Genomic DNA, 17,830 nt, shown 5'->3' on the forward strand with positions numbered 1-17,830 from the left:
CGCTGCAGCACGCCACGCTGCAAGCTCCACTTGTGCCTCTGCTATCAAGATATCTGAGGAGAATGATGTAGGGTGACTGGAAATCCATGCGTACTGGAGATCTCACACACACACACACACACACCTGTTCACTTGACAGCCAATCAGTAATCTTAATTGTTCAATTAAGCTGAAGGTTGAAACAAGACCACACTGACATTTCAGCTCAGGAGAACAGCAGCTGACACTCGTGTTCTATTGTCCCCGTCATTTACCTGCTGTACAATTTACTGAAGACAGCGCCCCTGAGCTAATCGATAGAAACAATTAGCAGCCCGTTGTGGATGACATCTCCTAAACCCCCACCTAATACACAAGGGCACACACATATGTGCATACATACAATACCCACTTCGATTTGCTGTTGTTGCCCTGCAAGTGTTGTGCAATTTCAGCGTGAATCTGACGAGGAGTTCCTCTACCTCAGCTCTTACTTTGATGCCAACACCACGTGGAAGATTTTCAACAACAACTTCCTTTGGGCATTTCCTCATTGACCTTCGTTCAAATGCCTGCAGCTGCATCACATAGCTGGGCTGAGTGGGACTGAGCAACTACTCCTAGGCCGAATTACTTTGATTAATTGCAAAGAGTGAAAATACTGAGCACCTTAAAGTGGCTTCTGCGATCTTAGATCCCCTGAAATCTTATTTCTCTATAAGTTTAAATGTTATTTGGTAAATAACAGCTATGATCGGGTAGGTATCTTTAGCAATTACATTACATCCATTTTGGAGATCAGACACCTAAGAAACCTGCAATAACTTCAAGGACAGTGCACCCCACAATCAAAATGACCTTTTTTCCCTCTTACCTGTAGTGCTATTTATCTATCTAGATTGTTATGATTTGAGTTTTGGAGATATTGGACGTAGTGATGTCTGCTCTTTTCCATCATAATTAAACTAGATTGGACTCGGCTTGTGGTGCTGAAGTACCACTCATAGTGTTTTCAGGGCTTTTAAGGAGAGTATAAATGCTACCTGACAATCCTGTTTTGCTGACTTCCACTTTGACTTCTTCCCTTGCACTGAAGCAGTGTACTATTGGTTTGTCCAAGGTGCAACGGAGACTCAATTGCCACTTTGCTTCAGTTAAATACTTCTGCCGGCTTATTTCGTCGACTTCCGGTACTTTTTCACGTTGATCAAAGAAATATGTATGCAGATTTACGTGTTCTTGTTCTCTGCAACAACCTGTACACTTGTATCAATCTCTTCTGTACATGTTGCCATCTTTTTGTTGCTGTTTTTCACAAATACGGCTACGTAACTTGCTACTTGGAAAATTGTTGTCCCCTATGAAGCTCTGATTGATCAAGTGTTTCTTTAAACGGGGGAGCAGATGTCAACAGTCAAAATGTGACATCACCTGACAGTTCATATGACAAATAGCTGTGCTTTTTGGCATATTTGAACAAAGACTAATTTTATTTCATTCACTGCATCTGTTAATATTATATTAATTAATAATAAAGCTGTGTGCAGATTGAACTAAAATGGAACGTGGGTGGGGGAATTGGGGCCTACAGCTCAGTTATGCCCATTGGCCCCTTTGTGGGTTACTCTGGCCCTGGCAGCTGACATTTTAAATTTGATCTGACGCTGGTTCAATAAATGGATCCCTCAAGAGAAACGATGACTGAAAAACACGAAAAAATAAAGACCTACAGGAAGCAATAGATAACCCATTTGAGAGTTTTACAGTGTCTTCTCAACCCCCTGTCCATTTGACACTAATTTGTATTCCAAAGCCATTCAAATAAAGTTCCTTTTAATTGACGGATTCACCGAGAAGCACCGGGTGCATCTTTTGTTACAACTGGGAAGTGTGAAGTGAGATGAACGACGGGGAGATAGAGGGGACGTCTGTCATTCATTCAAAGGAAATGCTACCGCAGCAAGATATACAGTCACACACAGAGAGGAGAGAAATGCGTAGAGATCCTGGGAATCATTATCTGAGGGAGCTAAGAGAGGGACTAGCAGATGGAAATGGAAAAGGGATGATCAGAACTGCGAAAAGGAGCTCAGTGCTGTGGTTGGAGAGGCAGAGTGCGAAAAAAGAGGGAGGGGCTGGAGGAAGACAAGAGTATATGAAAGCTAGTTGTATTAATGGCAAAGTAAAAAGATGTCTGCGAATAAATTGCCCAGTCTCCCTTGGGATTACTAATGTAATTATTTGAACAAGGGTTCTCATTAGAATGTGCAGAGGTGTGAAAGACCTGCGGAACAAAATGGGAGACGGAGTCGGAGCAGTGAGGGTTTAGCTCCTGGAAATTAACTCGCTGCTCTGGGCTCTATAATTGATATGAGACACAGATACCTTTGATTGGAACAAAAGGGGGAGAACCAAGACGAGAAAAGTTTCCTCGCCACCTCTAATTTCTTTTCACTAGAACAAGAAATAAAAGAGAGGAAAGACAAAAGGGAAGAACTACGGTGGAAATAAGGAAGCATGATCTACTGGTCACAGATAAGGTTTTATTCAATCAGCGATTAATCTTTCAGAACCGGCAGAATCATTATGGTTTTAAGAAAGAAAGGTACTTTACATTTTTAGAGTTGTCTCCAGGAGCAACACAGTCAAATTTTGCAGTTATTGGGTCTTCATTTTCTTCTTTGAAAAAATGTCCCCAACAACAATGGCAAAACACAATACCATATGAACACTTTCATTCCAAAATGCGAGATATCCATTTAAAAAAAAAAAAAAAAAAAAGACTCTAAGTTCATGACCATCCAGTGTTGTTGAAATATGGATTCAGCCAGTGAAAATGTAAGCAGGGACGCAACTTACTAACAACCCTTCAAAATGCACCACCACAATCTGCCTTCAAGTTTTAGCTGTCAATCATTCTGCCTGTGTAGGCGTCCCTTTTTTTCAAACGGCACATATCTCATTTTGGAACAAAACTCTTCATATGCAGATTGTCTGAGTAGCAGAAGTCATTAACTCATTTAAGCATGCCTCAAGAAAAAGGAGAAAAAAAAATCAAGAAATAGCACAGCACTTTTTTTTTCGCCTTGGAAAAAACAGGAAACACATAACACAGCTACTGAAGCAGGAGAGCATCAAAGTGAGACATCTAAATGAGGACTGGAACTGGAGAGTCGGACCAAACAGACGGCGTTTCATGAAACTTAGAGATGAAAGTTCCTCCCATCTTTTGGATTTGAACAGTTCCCTTCATTTTTTTTCTCTGAACGTATTCCCTCATAGACATAAATTAAGTTTGTGTTTTAATTCAAACCAAAACGCAAACATTCAAAATATTGCTGGCTAACCCTGATCTAAAGTCTCCCCATTTCATGCCATAAGTTCTGGTCCTTTGAAGAGCAATGTAATGATAGATTGAGCCCACATTCAACAAAGAGCCATTACTTGTTCTTCTGATCCAACAAAACCAATTAGTGAAGTGAGGCATAATCGCTTCCTGTCCTAGAACGGTTAAATGTGTTACGTTTAATCAACACTATGTTTGCCTAACAGCGATCGCAACAAATGGCAAAGTAGTAACCCTGCGCTGCAACATTAGCAGATGTTTTGGCATTGTTACCAATAAACCTGCCCACGTCTTTGGACTTCATTTGTGCGTTTTGCTAGCAGTTGAACAACTAGTGGAACTTGTACCAACAATGTTACCACAAGCCAGAACTTTCTTACTCCCAATGCATCAAATACGTCAGCTTGGTCAGTGGGCCAACACTTTAATCTGTGCTGGTGAAATGAGTCCATAATGGGAGGTGGACGGGGTGCTTATCTGGGTAAACACAGGACTTCTACCCAGGAAACCAGAAGTCACAGTTGACTTGTTTTTGACTTAACTCAAACCTAATCTTTTACAAAACCATGCCAAGTAGTTTTGGTGCCTCGATTCACTTAATCAAAGAGGAACCATTTGATATTGTTAACCTTCCAAAGGTTTAATTTGAGAGTCTAACAAGGCATTGCATATTTATTATTGCTAGTGGAGCGCTGCACATGCAAAAACTGAGGATAGATTGGTTTAGTAGAGTGTAGAAGCTTAGAGCCACTGATCAAGCTGCTGTATTTGATGAGTTCGTGTTGAGAACAGGTTGCATAAGCAGCATCTTGTCATAAACATAGTGGTGGCACTGTCGCTACTGTATTTCAATTTTTGCCTTGCAAATTTAACATGTGGCACAATTAGATAAGGGCTGCAGATGCATAAAAAATAAAGTATCCATCAGTGGTGTTGGAAAGTAAGCTGTGAATTTATTTCAGATTTATCAGCCTGACTGTGTGGATCTGATATTATTTGAGATATACATAATCATTGACTTTACATGCACTAACAGGTGAAGTGACATTGATCATCTTGTTACAATGCAATGTTCCACTGGGAAACCTTGGGTCCCAAAATCCCCAGATCCCAATCCGATTGACAATTTTTGGGGTGAAGAACAAGTCAGATCCATGGAGGTTCCCCCAAGGAGGCAAAATGTTCCAAATCAGTCCCTATAACATGAGTATAACCCTACCGAAACTCAGCCACCAATGTGCATGTTCTAACAAGTGTGCCACCATTATCCACAGACATTGGTTTCTTGGTGAGCGATTCTGCTGCTCTTTCCTCTTTTTGCCCATTTGGACACATTAGGATATCAGCCAGCACAATGAATGCTGATGTGCTGAAGAAGCGAAAGTGAAACGGGAGTAAACTGCAGCCTCAGGGAACGCTCATACATAATGTCGGAGAGCGGAGAGATCAAAGTGTGACGTGGTCTGATTATGCTGAGCACATTCAGACTCTTACTGAGAGCAGCCTCATACAGAAAAAAGCAAAGAAAAGAGAAAAAAAAATTGTAACGCTCTTTTTTTTTTAAACACAGACAAACTGCTAAGGGACATGAAAGAGTTAATAATCACCAAATGGGGCCAAGCAGCTTCACAGAGAGGAAAATACCATAATAAGCTTTTACATTACTAAGAAAAAAGACCAAAGGAAATGTAACAACCACACATTTCTGGACACAAATATTAAGAAGTTATTGTGAAAAGCATAGCAACAGCTTGGAAATCTTCGAGAAAAACTTCAAGTTTCTTTTTTTTTTTGCTTTACATTGACAGAGAACATTTACATAGACCAGTTACAATACATGTAATTACAGCTTTATTCCTCTTGAAAAAGGGATACATTGTTCTGTTTCTCCCAGGGATAACACAAGGGAGGGTCCTTGAAACCACCGTCGCTCTTTTGGGGCTACAGTTGCCATGACAGTCCAGAAGTAAAGTTAGCATTGTAGTACCTTTGCATTGCATGTTACCTGCTGTCCTTTCCGAGTCCAAAGAGCCTGACCTCCCAGTCATAGCCAAAAAAATGAGAGTCTCTCACAGCATGAAGGTAGAGGGGAAGGAAAAAATTGAAAAGAAAAGGCAGAAGGGGGGCTAAATAAATGGAGATGTAGTAAGGGAAAGAAAAAAACAAGGGGGAAGTGCTGCCCGCGGTTTCCTCCGCAGCCTCCTCTCAGCCCATTTAGAGGCTTACGAAGGCTGTAATGAGGCTCATGGGAGCAATGTCAACATGTTTGACACCCCGACTCTCACACAGCCCTTGGCAGAGACCTCTTGCTGCCCTTACACACTTACTTTGATCTCAGACACACACACGAGGAAACCCACTCCAGCATGCTCCAGGCCCAAGAATGGGACGGAAACATCAGGAGTCTTGTAGGGGGCAAGAAATGAGATAAAAAGATGAGAAATGAATCTTTAAAAATGTGAGGTGGAGAAAAGTTCTGTTACAATCCCCCTCGCCAAATGTTCCACCGCTACTGCGGAGTTGTGGCTTAACCACAGCACTCCTGTAGACGAAGCAAAGGGAGATAACCACGTCAGATTGTCAGTGCAGTAAAAGAGGACATAGAGAAATGCCCATTGGTCCGCGTGTAAAAGCGTCTCTCCACTCGTCCGTATGCTTTTAGACTGAGCGTTGAGATGAATAAAATCATGGCACATGAAAAAACATTAATAATGTGAGGGACGGTCCGTCCTTCACTTCGTCCGTAGGTGTAGCGTCAGACGCACAGCTGTGTTATATATGTACACAATTAGTTCCGTTCAGCCCTCCGACCTCACCTGCCCCTCTTGGCTCCTTTCTCCTGATTGGCGGGAGGTGTTTTGGGGCGAGCTCCGTCTAGTCATGTGGCCCTGGGATTTGGAAGGTCAATGACAATGGGTGCGTTCATGGGCAGGAAGTTGACAGTGCAGGCCGAGGCGTTGACGAACGTCGTGGTGCCGTCAGTCATCATGCCGTAACCTGGGTAACAGTTAGAAAGGTGAAGCTGCAGCATGTTTCCACGCCATACGACTGGGAGCATCTTTATATGTAATTCGGTAACACTTTCTAATAACCATCATTAATAAAAGGCAAAGTTATAGTTAATTAAACTTAGTTGATAGTTATTTCACTGTTAACAAACAATGGATTGATTTTAAACCATGTATTGAACCGGTGACCCTTCATAAGCCATGCCCATTTTCATTCGGTGCTACGATAACACTTTTCTGTTTCCAGTTAAAATTATGTTACATCAATAGTAGTGAACCTAATTTCACCACCATCGGCCAGGTTTTCTTCCTCTTTATTTCAGTGGCAACATTAAAAAGAGGGGCTTTGGTGTGGCGATTTGTTTATTGAAAAATGGCAATTTATGAACATTTTGTAATTTATTTGTTTAAAAACCTTTACAATTGCTTAATAAATGCTTTGTAAAGCATTTTTTTTGGTTTGTTAACAATAAATACCTATTAACTTTAAGTTTTTATAACTCTCCAAGACTTGGTTAGATTTGGTTAAAAACATTTTAGATTCAGAAAAAGAGAAGACCTTTCCTGTGCCTTAAAATACTGTTAAATTAACTCAAACATAGAATTGTCTGCAATGCAGCTCTTCAATATAAATTGATTTCTTTTTAATGCTTACTATTACAACTTAGATTCCCCCAAAAGGAATGCAAATCCTCAGTAAACATCCCCCACTATACGATTAAATGATCAAATTAAATCAGAGGAAGGACTGTAGTTCACTTTCAGTCAGACGGGAATAATACTAAATACATAAACACAGAGGTAATCTCTTGGATGTGGAGATGAGAAACAGTAAAATGATAAGCATTTAGTAACACAGAGCTTCTCCATCATTTTCTAGAACAGCAGGAATTCAGTTTGAGCAAATGTATGCATGAGAGTGTGACACTAACAGCACTACAGGGGAAAAAAATCTCTGCTCAAAAGGCACTTTGGATCAACGTTTCTTCCAAATGGCAGATGAAAAAGTGTGACCATTTTGTCAAGCATAAGTTAACTACAATCTCTCAAAAAGTACTAGCATTTAACTTTGCACTATCAGTGATTTTCTAAGTGTAGGTGTCACTTTCACCATCTCTTGGAACAGAACTCTGCATGTCTGTGTTGGTCCTTTCAGACTTGGAATACATGAATACAAAACACCGTGTGGCTCATTTCTGCCATTCTCTCACATTAGTTCTCACATTAATGAAGTGAGCTGCTCTCAGCCTATTTCTGCCCTTATAAAATATGATCTAGTTTCTAATCTGGTTCTCTCTGATGGGGGACCGCTGCTCTAAGGGGCTCAGCGCTGACCTAATAACCCCGAAAAAAGCAAACCTCAGTCCATGGAGACGGCCTCTCTGCCCTCTCTGGCCTGAATGCAATACTGATAGGGATGTGGCAGCTCAGCCATTCTGTAATCTACACTTTTCATCATTTTCTTCAGGAAAACCGCTGTATAGTATCTCTATATTTTCTCAGGTTACATGCAAGGAATTTAATTCTCTTCCACTTTCAGAAAGATTCAGGTTGAGAAAAAGATAATTCTACGATGGATAATATGGCTTTGTTTTTTTAGTTTTTTTCTTATTTCTTAATTTTGACTCAGAGTTCACCTTCAGTGCATGCCACATGATTTATTATTTGGTCAAATAACGCATTAACATGCAAGAATTTCATTTAGAAAATTGGAAAAGACCACATAATTTTGTACAAATCCACATGCAGACATGTATGAAGATATTCTCCTCAAATTAACAGATACAGATCTTTGTGTCACACCCCTTGTGCCTGCACACACAATTGTCTGTAAAAAGCCCGACTTACAATCGCGAAGGTATGTGATTTTAAAGTGCATGCTGTACAATTTCTTGCATATTAATTTTGCCTTTTTCCATTAAAAAAATGAACTGACTCTATTCCTTAAAACTGTATTATTATACTAGATGAACATTTGAAATTTGTTCAGGAAATAAAACAATGTTTTAATTACATAAATTGTTTATACTGGATGTTGCTTACACATGACAGCCAACGACTAGAAAACCTCTTGTGCTTGGAATGTGCGTGTTGAAAAGTCTTCTGCACACATACCTTCATGAATGTGTCCGAACACATGCAATTTGGGCTGGACTCTCCTCTGGACCGTGTTGAGCAGCTCCATGCACCCGACACGCTGCATCTTTTTCGGAACCCAGTCCAGGAAACCTGCAAAGGCAAAATCATGTCATTGTGGTTGTGTGTCACATGTTTTTAGTTATGAGGTACTAAAGGTCCTCTATATTGCATTGCATTTAGGGATAATGCCACAACTTCATTCCACATTTTAACCTTACCATTCAAACTCTTAAGAAAATGGCTTAAATAAATGCTCTGTGATGAAAACAGAAGCGAAAAACAAGCCTACATCCCAATTTGCTGGGTCTATGTTCATGAAGTGGATTCATGTGTTCTCAGTACATAAAATATATTGTCTCCTGAGACATGTTTTAGCATTACATAAATGTTAAATTGAAATATGCTAAAATGCAGCACTAGGCATGTTGTATTCTTTTTTTTAAATACTCATGTTTAAACCCTTCTGTCAGATTTGCCTGTTTTAGCTGACATGAAAAAGTAACTGGGAACAAAACAATGACCCGTTAAATCCCGACTTTGCTGCGTAAACTGACAGGTACAGAGTAATGATGCTGTACGGATAATTTCAGCCATGCAAGTAACGGTGTTATGTTCGATAGCGTCGGGGTTGATTTTCTGTTTTTCAGTTCCTGAATGTGTCTCCATGAAGGTTATAAATTTCCTCTCTCTTTGAAAAGCCATACATCACATTTTAGAATGAAGCTCTCCATTTCACCCTCCTTGTCTAATGGCAAACTGCACATCGCAGCACAAAAAAAAAAAAAAAACTCCCTTAGAAAGCAGCCACAGAAAATAAAGATCAATCACAGCCACACAGATTGTATGTAAAAGGCTACACTTCACAGTGTGTGTGACAAGGATGAAGCGTGGAGTGTATATGATTTAGTGGCTGCTCGGCGAGGAGGGATGTTGCTGATGCTGAGTCAATAAAAGCATCAAGTCGGAGAAATAAAATGAAAGAGGAGCTCGTGCCTCCATCTCCCCTGCCTTCTGTCACACAGCCAAGGCAGAAATAACAAAGTTGATAGAAATGAAAAACAGAAAAAAAGAGTCAGGTGAACAAAAGGAAAAAAATAAAAATTGGATAGGTTTATTTCTGTGCGTGTGAAGGTTCTCAGATAATCTCATGACAGTCTACTTATTGTTAATTTGTATACATTGAAGTACTGGTCTTGGAGCTTGTATGGGTCAACACAAAGTGTATTATTGATCCTTTGGGGAGAATAAATGTCCAACAAATCTGGAGAAACTGAAGCCTTTGACTGAGGGGCAGCAGCAACTAACATTTCAACAAACAGTACGTCCTCCTTAGATGTATCATCGGATTATGACAGATGGAAATCTTGCCTGTAGTTATCAAAATATCTTGAGATATCTTTGGACAAAAATGATGGACAGATGGTGGTGTGGTGAGAGGTGTGCTCTTATTCATTTTCCCAAGCAGTCCTAAAGAATTGTGGACTGGGAATGACCAGCAACATGAGAAAAGCCAAAGAAACAAAATTAAGTCCTAAGTCCTCATTTTGGAATTTCAAGCCTGACTAATGTCCAAGTCTCATGCCTTCAGTCCTAGTTGAAAAGCTATGAATTTGAAATTTGGGTGGATCATTACTAACACAGTAATTTAATTTTTTCAGCAGCGTGAATTAAAACTAATGTGTGTGACACCGGTAGGTAGCCAGTCCTGATTTGGAAGCGTTCAGCATTTTCTTCATCGGTGCAAGATTACAGGAAACGACTTTATGATTCTTTACACATTTTTCTTTATTTTTTACTACCAAACAGAGAGCTTAAAACATCACTCAAGGCAAAGTTAATGGACCCTCTCATACTCAACACAGACATAAAAAACCTCTGTGCTCTCAGCAGGCAGTGAATCAGTCATGCTGGTAAAGTGATACAGTCTGACTACTTTGTCCTCTAAATGCATCGACCTGTAAAAAGAGACACTTTTAGTTCAGTTTAGGGATAAAACGCCTTAAAACTCCAAGTGTATTCTTTACAAGCCTTAGGAGACGGTGAAAGTAAAGTGAGAAGTTACGAGGGCTTTTCATGTCTCCGGGTATTTTGTCCTAATGTGCCACTTGTTTCAAAGCAGCTGCTGCTTTGGGCACTGAGCCTATTTTCCTCTTTTTGTCTCACTTTCTCTCATTCCCTCTTTGCTGTTAACTTCCTCCTCGCAGCCAGATAAAGAGGCCATATTTTTCCTCTCTAGCCACCGATCTGCCGCTTTATCGCGCCTCATAAAAGACGGGCGCTTTTGTCGCATTGCGAAACAACGTCTTGGTCGCACTCCTCTTTCCTTCACATTCTTTTCCAACATTTGTTGCAGAAATGTTTTGAATGTAGAGATCTTTTCTTGGCCTCTAGCGTATTAAAGAATCCACTTTATGGTCCACACTTTTGTCCTCCTTTCCCTTTTTCATTTATCCGCCTTTTTCTCTCATGCCATTCCCCCCAGTCTTCCTCTTAAGTCTTTCTGTGTGTGTCTCATGCATTAGTAGCCTGCTGTAGCTGCTCCATATGCTGGTGGCTTACAAGCAGATAGCTGGAGACACTTCGCTAAGCTGAATGGAAAATAAACGGCTGCGTTCGCAGCCGAGACTCAGACACAGGAATCAATCACACACACTCGTCTGAACTCCACAGCTGTAGAGGGAGATGAGGTGTGAAAGTGTGTTTGCAGGAGTGAGAGTCAGAGAGAGAGAGGAGTGTGTGTGTGTGTGTGTGTGTGTGTGTTTGTGTGTGTGAGACAGAGACATTTGTCAGTTATCTTGTGAGCCAGCATCTGTGTTCGTTCAAACTCAATCAGTGTTTGTGTGAAATGAGAGTGTGTGTGAGGATGAAAACAAGTGTGTAGCAGCTGAAAGATCACCAAGAAGGCTAATGATCTCCTCGAAAGGTAAAGTGTGTTTTCTGCCCGAGTGAGACGAGCTGACCGGACTCTGTGAGTCATCCCTTTGATTCACCTTTTTTGTCAGATGACAAGGAGGAATACATCACTGCCAGAGCAAGCCTATAATCTGGCATCGAGGAGGTAAAGAGGAGACATCGGCAGAGAGTGGAGAGGGACCTCAACACCAACAGCACTAAAGATAAATGGCAGGCGATTCAATATGTCACAGGCTACAAAAGCAGGAGCAACCCCATCATCTGTGAAGCCACGTTTACCAGATGAGCTGAGCACATTTTATGCTCGCTTTTATCTCCACAACAAAGACTCAGCTGTAAAGTCCACTCTGCCTCCAGAGGACCGACCACTGTCAGTAACCACAGTGGATGTGAGAGAATCCGGCTGAGAGCAAATATAAATAATGCTGCTGGTCCAGATAATATACCTGGCCATGTGCTAATAACATGTGCCAATCATCTAGCTGATGTTATTACAGACATCTCTAACATCTCACTCCCACAGAAGACTGTCCCCTCCGGCCTCTAGACAGCCAACATTGTCCATGTACCTAAAAAGAACCGACAGATCCACATAGGATGCCATCCATATCTACTGCCCTCCACTCCAGGTGTATTTCACTCACCTGGAGAATAAGAACAGCACCATCAGGATGCTGTTTGTTGACTTCAGCTCAGCATTCAACACAGTCTCACCCATGAAGCTGATTGGAAAACTAATCCTTCGCTTGAGTACAACAGTCTGCAACTGGATATTGGACTTCTTCACAAGCAGACCCAAGTGGGTTCTGATTGGCAGTCACACCTACTCTATATTAGTGCTTACCACCAGAGCCCCCCTGGCATCAAGAGAACTCTATTGTGAGTATGCGACTGACTTCACCATGATCGTCCATATTATAAATACAAATGAGAGATAATTCGGAGTGGTTTGTAGGTAACAATCTACTGCTCAACATCAGCAAAACCAAGGAGCTGATTGTTGATTTTAGAAAGAGAGAGGGAAAGACACACACCCTGTACCCATCTACAGAGCACTGGTGACATCAGTGGAGTGAGATGTATTCGCAGAGCCTAAAGGATGCTAAAAGACGACACCCACCCAGACACAGTCTGTTCACCCTGCTGCCATCTGGCAAAAGATACAGAAGTATCTGCAGCCAAACCACCAGACTACAGAGCAACTTCATTCCACAGGCTGACTCCTGAACTCATCCTCAATAACGACGAGAAATACGTGTAGCAGGACTCAAGGACTCTAAGTACAAATGTACCTTGTACCTTTTTTCATCCACTCACCATGATAATAATTCATAAAACCACAAACAGAAAAACAGAAAATAAACCATTGATGGAGAGCGTACTCTTGGTTGTGTATATGTTATTTTTGCAATCCTCAAAATATCAAATATGATGGGTATTTTATGGGCTGATGCCAGTATTTGGACACTATATTTTGAAATGTGAAAAATCACAAGTCTCATCCCACCTGCTTTCATCACAGAGTGCCATTCCTCAGGAGACCACTGCCTCAAGATAATATAACTCTACCATTCAGGCCTGACTGCCTTCGTTTCCCTCCAAACGATTCCAGACAGAACAAAGACAGAACTGATATGAGTTTAATATATTTATTTCACCTGTGTAATTGTTAATTTGGTTGATATTGAATGTGTTAATACCTCCGCCAAGGAGGTTATGTTCCCGTGTCAATTTGTTGGTTGACTGGTTAGTTTGTCAGCAGGATTACACAAAAACTACTCAACAGATCTCCATGAAACTCGGATGGAGGATGGATGGGTCTCAGTCTGGGAATTTTGTCTTACTTGCATGAAAAAAAAAACAGGTGCATTTACATTTCTGTTATCTATCAGTGAGTGCAAAAGACAACTATTCTTGGTCGAGGCATGCACTCTACTGAGTGCCATTCTTGTTTGAAGGTTAATAGATTGTATTTTATTGTAATATATTGTATTTTATTATGATAGAGTATTGAGTTTAATCCTGATTAGTAAGGAGAAAAAAGTGAACAGCCTGTTTTGAGATACAATAATGAAGTTAAAATGATAACCTTACATATTTCTATTTTGTATGATTATGATTATGATCATGATCATGATTATGATTATGATTATGATTATTGGTTTGATACTGTTTGCATTTGTAATATTTTTTTCTGTTAACATTCCTTTGTATAGAAAAAAACCCAATAAATAAACTACAATAAATGTTCTAAGAGCTTCCTGTATCCTGCATTGAACCCTCATCAAGACCATTGATTTGTCAGAGTTTCTTCCCAGCCAAGCTACTTTTGTTGCCCATTTCCAATGGATAATATATTTCTCGTACAAAAGCCACATTTTTTTGCTATTCTATTTACTCTCTGAACTTTTTTGGACACAGCTACATTGTCATTAAAAAAACCACTGAGTATAATATTATAATAAATGGCTGTAATTTGCTGTGGAAAGGTCAAATGGTCAAAAATTCATATGGAAGTCTAAACCAACCAAGCACATCTTTTTTTACATAAAAAACTCTAAACTTTCGAGGTTTTGTCTGAGTTCAAAGGAAAAAAACACATTTTGAGCAGCACTTCTTAAAAACCCTGGTAAATTCATCCATTTTCAGACAAAGCAAATGTAAAATTGGGACTTTAAATGAACCTGACTGAATCTTGAAGTTCTCCTAAATCAAATAATGTGTGACAGGTGTTAGTCGCCCCAAATATTGTTCTAGGTCTTTCAGAGGACTAACGATGTTCCACATCAGATGTTCTTCTAGGAAATTTCAACAAAAACTATTTATATATTTTTAGCGACAACTTTTAGGTCAGTAAATGAATAATTAAAAGATGGACTGAGGACCAGCTTTACCGCAACTTTTGAGGACACATGCAACTTATTTATTGATGCAGCAGGCTGGAGTTGCAGTTTTTGTTTCACGTGTACGAGTGTTTGCAGGTTGTGCCGACAGTGGTCAGTTTAGCAAGGAAAATTCTCCCCCCCCCCAAAAGACCAGGCATAAACATGGTGCAGATGGGAGTCAAGGTCATGTTGAACTGGGGAAAGAAAATGTTAATCAAATATCAGCTTTGGTATTAAACAAACCCAATTATAAGATTAGGCTGATATGGATAAAGACAATGTCTGATTACTGTTACGCAAACAAATAGTGGACATAAAGTTTTGTTTGACTTTGTATCTGTGTGTGCACACATGTTTTGTATATGCATGTGTATGTGTACTCTACTTGTACAGTCTGGTGGTGTGTGTGCAGATGCACTGTATTTCTGTGTGTATCTATGTAAGCGCATATGCTCGACTCAGTCTGTATGCGCGTGTCTGTGTGTGCGTGAATAATCAAAATACTATTCTGCCCACCAGCACCCACAGTTGTTGTTTATGAATCCACACATAAGTAGTGCAACCTTACAGCTGTGTTTATGTGAACCCATGCAAATGTATATAAGTGTGTTCTCATCGTGTGTGCGTGCGTGTGCGTGCGTGTGTTCTGTAATGTGTGTCTTACCCAGTGGGGGGCAGTGTGTGACCAGGATGTCGGTGTTGTCGGGGACCTGGTTCCACTTGTCGAGCAGAGCCTGACCCCGCGGCAGGTTAAAGCCCCAGCCGTAGTACCAGGGCTGCCTGCAGGCACACACACATAGACACACACAAAGAAAGAGAAAAACAGACAGTTTGTTTAACACAGTCACCATCAGAAGTACAGAATCATCTCAGCAGTAGTCGATATCAGATATCATTTATCTCATTCTCTTGTCCATCGTGGCAGTTATTTTTGTTTTTTACACTAATAATAAAGTGAGACTGGAGTACAGAACAGTGGTAGATTGGACCACCACTTGGCAAGTTGTTAAAAAACTTTCCAAGCTACGCCAAAGAAGGGACGTGAAGGGTTCTTACTTGTGTAATCTACCACGCCAACGAGCCCTTTTGAAGGCTCATAACCTCCTATGATTGGATGTAAAATGATGAGGCGTGGGATAGTGAGTAAAAGAAAAATCAAAACAATCAAAAATGCATCCGTATGAATGATGGATCATCCAAAATGACCTGAAAGCATTATCTGAATTCTTATGTACAATTAATTCTTTTCTTTAGGACGGAGAATATAATACAGCAACTGTTAATACAACATGGCTTCACTGTGTGGGATATATAAAACATTCCAAGCTTCAAAGCTCTAGATTCATGATTTGTCTGTCATTATACAACACATGGCTGCATAAGGAAATGAAAGTTAAAGGTAAATTCCTTTATATACAATTACAAATATATATAAACAAATAAAAACAGTGCATGTATAGGTGCATGTAAACAGCAGCAATAAGACGGTGATGATAATATGGTCGGCGTCTTCATAGTAAAGCCAACGCGTAAACACTGTCCAACCACTCTGACTGTAGTCCTGTGCTGCGTCGGTCTGGAACACAGTCAGCTTATCGAGTGCAACACCTTGATCTGGGAAGTTGTTGTGGAGACGGGTCTCTGTAAATATGTTGGCACAACAATCTCCGATGTCCAGTTGCTTGGCCAGCCAGAGTCCCGTCTTTCTATTTCATTTTCCTGCAACTAGACATTAGACAGGAGTAGCCTTAAATCCGAGCTGGATTAGCATGGCTCTTATCCTGACACCACAGAGGTGTGGCCCATCCTGTCAAGTTGGGCGGTCGAAAGATGCCTCGGGGTAGTGATCATCTCAAAACGAAAAACCTACGCTTGTTTCCTCCAATGCTGAAAGCAGTTAACATCTTGTACCGCTGCAAGCTGTCTTCTGTTGCCTTCAAAACTGCAGACTGACAAATCTTATTTATGCTGACATATCACACTGACCCCTTTTTGTCTTCTCTTAACAGGACTTTAATTTGCTGCGTGGAGTGCTGCAGGGAATCAGAGCAAAGGTCTTTATACTAACAAGACCTCTTACTCCTTTCTTTTCACCCCACACAAACAACTGTCAGCCTTATCCCTTTTAGTGCCTAAACATTAGGTTTGACCTATAAAATGTGAAGCTCCCAGGGGGCTTATGAGGACCATCTAGTGGAGGGAAGGACAGAACTGATCCCAGGATGGGGGGGGGGGGTGCTCAGCTGAAAGCTACATTAAACATCTCCTTGATCACAGTCACACCTCGGAACGTTCTGCGACAGGAAGACGAGGGAAGAAAGAGGAAGAAATGAGAGGAGAAGAAGAAGAGGAGGGCCTTGATGGCTGGGGCTCGTGTCCCTTTACTTTGATAGCAGACGCCTCAGCCGTGAGTGACGGAGAAGAAATTAACATGTCACTTACAATCTGTACTCCGATCCATCTTCCTCTCCAACATGCTGCTCGTGTGTGTGTGAGTGCAACCGTAGGCGACAACGTCCACTGCTGCCGCCTTTTTTAAAATTGCTGAGTGCAGTCACTCGAAACGCCAACTTTATCGCCATGGCCGCTACCCGACGCATCTGTGCTCAGTGGAATATCAGATGACGATTTTTTGGAATAAGTGTGTGTGTGTGTGTGTGTGTGTGTGTGTGTGTGTGTGTGTGACATGCTTGAGGACTTCAAAGACAGATGGGGAGACAGAAAGACAGGCCTGAAGGTAGGAAGAAATACCTGTCACACACACACACACACACACTCTCTCTCGTCTTGTCTTTCTTTCTAATTAAGAAAGCTAAAAATGGTGACTCAGAGGTCATCGGCGCAGGGAGGGGTGGTTAAGCGCATGTGGCAGTGCATCATGGGAAATAATAACGTCCTATTTCAGCTGGAGCGCACGCGATTAAAATTCCATCACTCTCTGAACATCAGAGACTAAACATTTCTAACGAATGATCTGGCGCGGCCCATGAACACAATTTCAATAATTTACACTGTGAATATTAAAACATTTAGACTGGCCTCAGCATATTAATAGGGCCTGTGGAATGTAATATTCATGTCCATCTCAACATGGACGTCTCAATTAAAATGAAATGAGCTCTGCAGTGCGATTGATGCTCCCAATTCCATCATTGTGAATAGAAGGATGAAGGGATGGCAAAAGAGGACAGCAGAGAGGTTTTCCCCCAATAATGACTGACGGACAGTGATTCATCCGAACAGAGTGATAGATGAGCAAAGACTTCGTGAGGATGAAGGGAACAAGTGATGGGATGCTTGGGTGGATAGAAGTCAACTTAAATGATCACATTGCACTTTGCATGTTTTATTAACTACAAATCATGTCCACTTTAAATTATTTGCAACCATTTTCCAAAGCGCATGCAGTATTTAGATTTATTTCTTATCCTCCAGGGAGCCATTGTTTGATTTCATTTCAGTTGGCTATGAATATTAACTTTGTCAACTTGAACGCACTGACTGCAGTTTACTCGTCCTGCACTAAAGCAACAACAGCATCGGTTAACGAAGTATAAAGC

General features: G+C 40.9%; 1 protein-coding gene across 1 annotated transcript in view; it reads right to left on the reverse strand.

Annotated features, from left to right (window-relative positions):
- Positions 1 to 2,502: 2,502 nt before the first annotated feature.
- Positions 2,503 to 17,830, reverse strand: part of mpped1 (metallophosphoesterase domain containing 1) — a 95,569-nt gene continuing 80,241 nt past the window's right edge. Inside the window, exons 5-7 of the mRNA XM_030440324.1 lie at positions 14,935 to 15,050; positions 8,449 to 8,562; positions 2,503 to 6,322 (exon numbers count right to left, since the gene is read on the reverse strand). Coding sequence (XP_030296184.1) covers positions 6,204 to 6,322; positions 8,449 to 8,562; positions 14,935 to 15,050 — 349 coding nt within the window. The 3' untranslated portion in view covers positions 2,503 to 6,203. The remainder of the gene's footprint in view (positions 6,323 to 8,448; positions 8,563 to 14,934; positions 15,051 to 17,830) is intronic.

This window comes from Sparus aurata, chromosome 14 (genome assembly GCF_900880675.1).
Source record: "Sparus aurata chromosome 14, fSpaAur1.1, whole genome shotgun sequence".
Taxonomy (NCBI): Eukaryota; Metazoa; Chordata; class Actinopteri; order Spariformes; family Sparidae; genus Sparus; species Sparus aurata.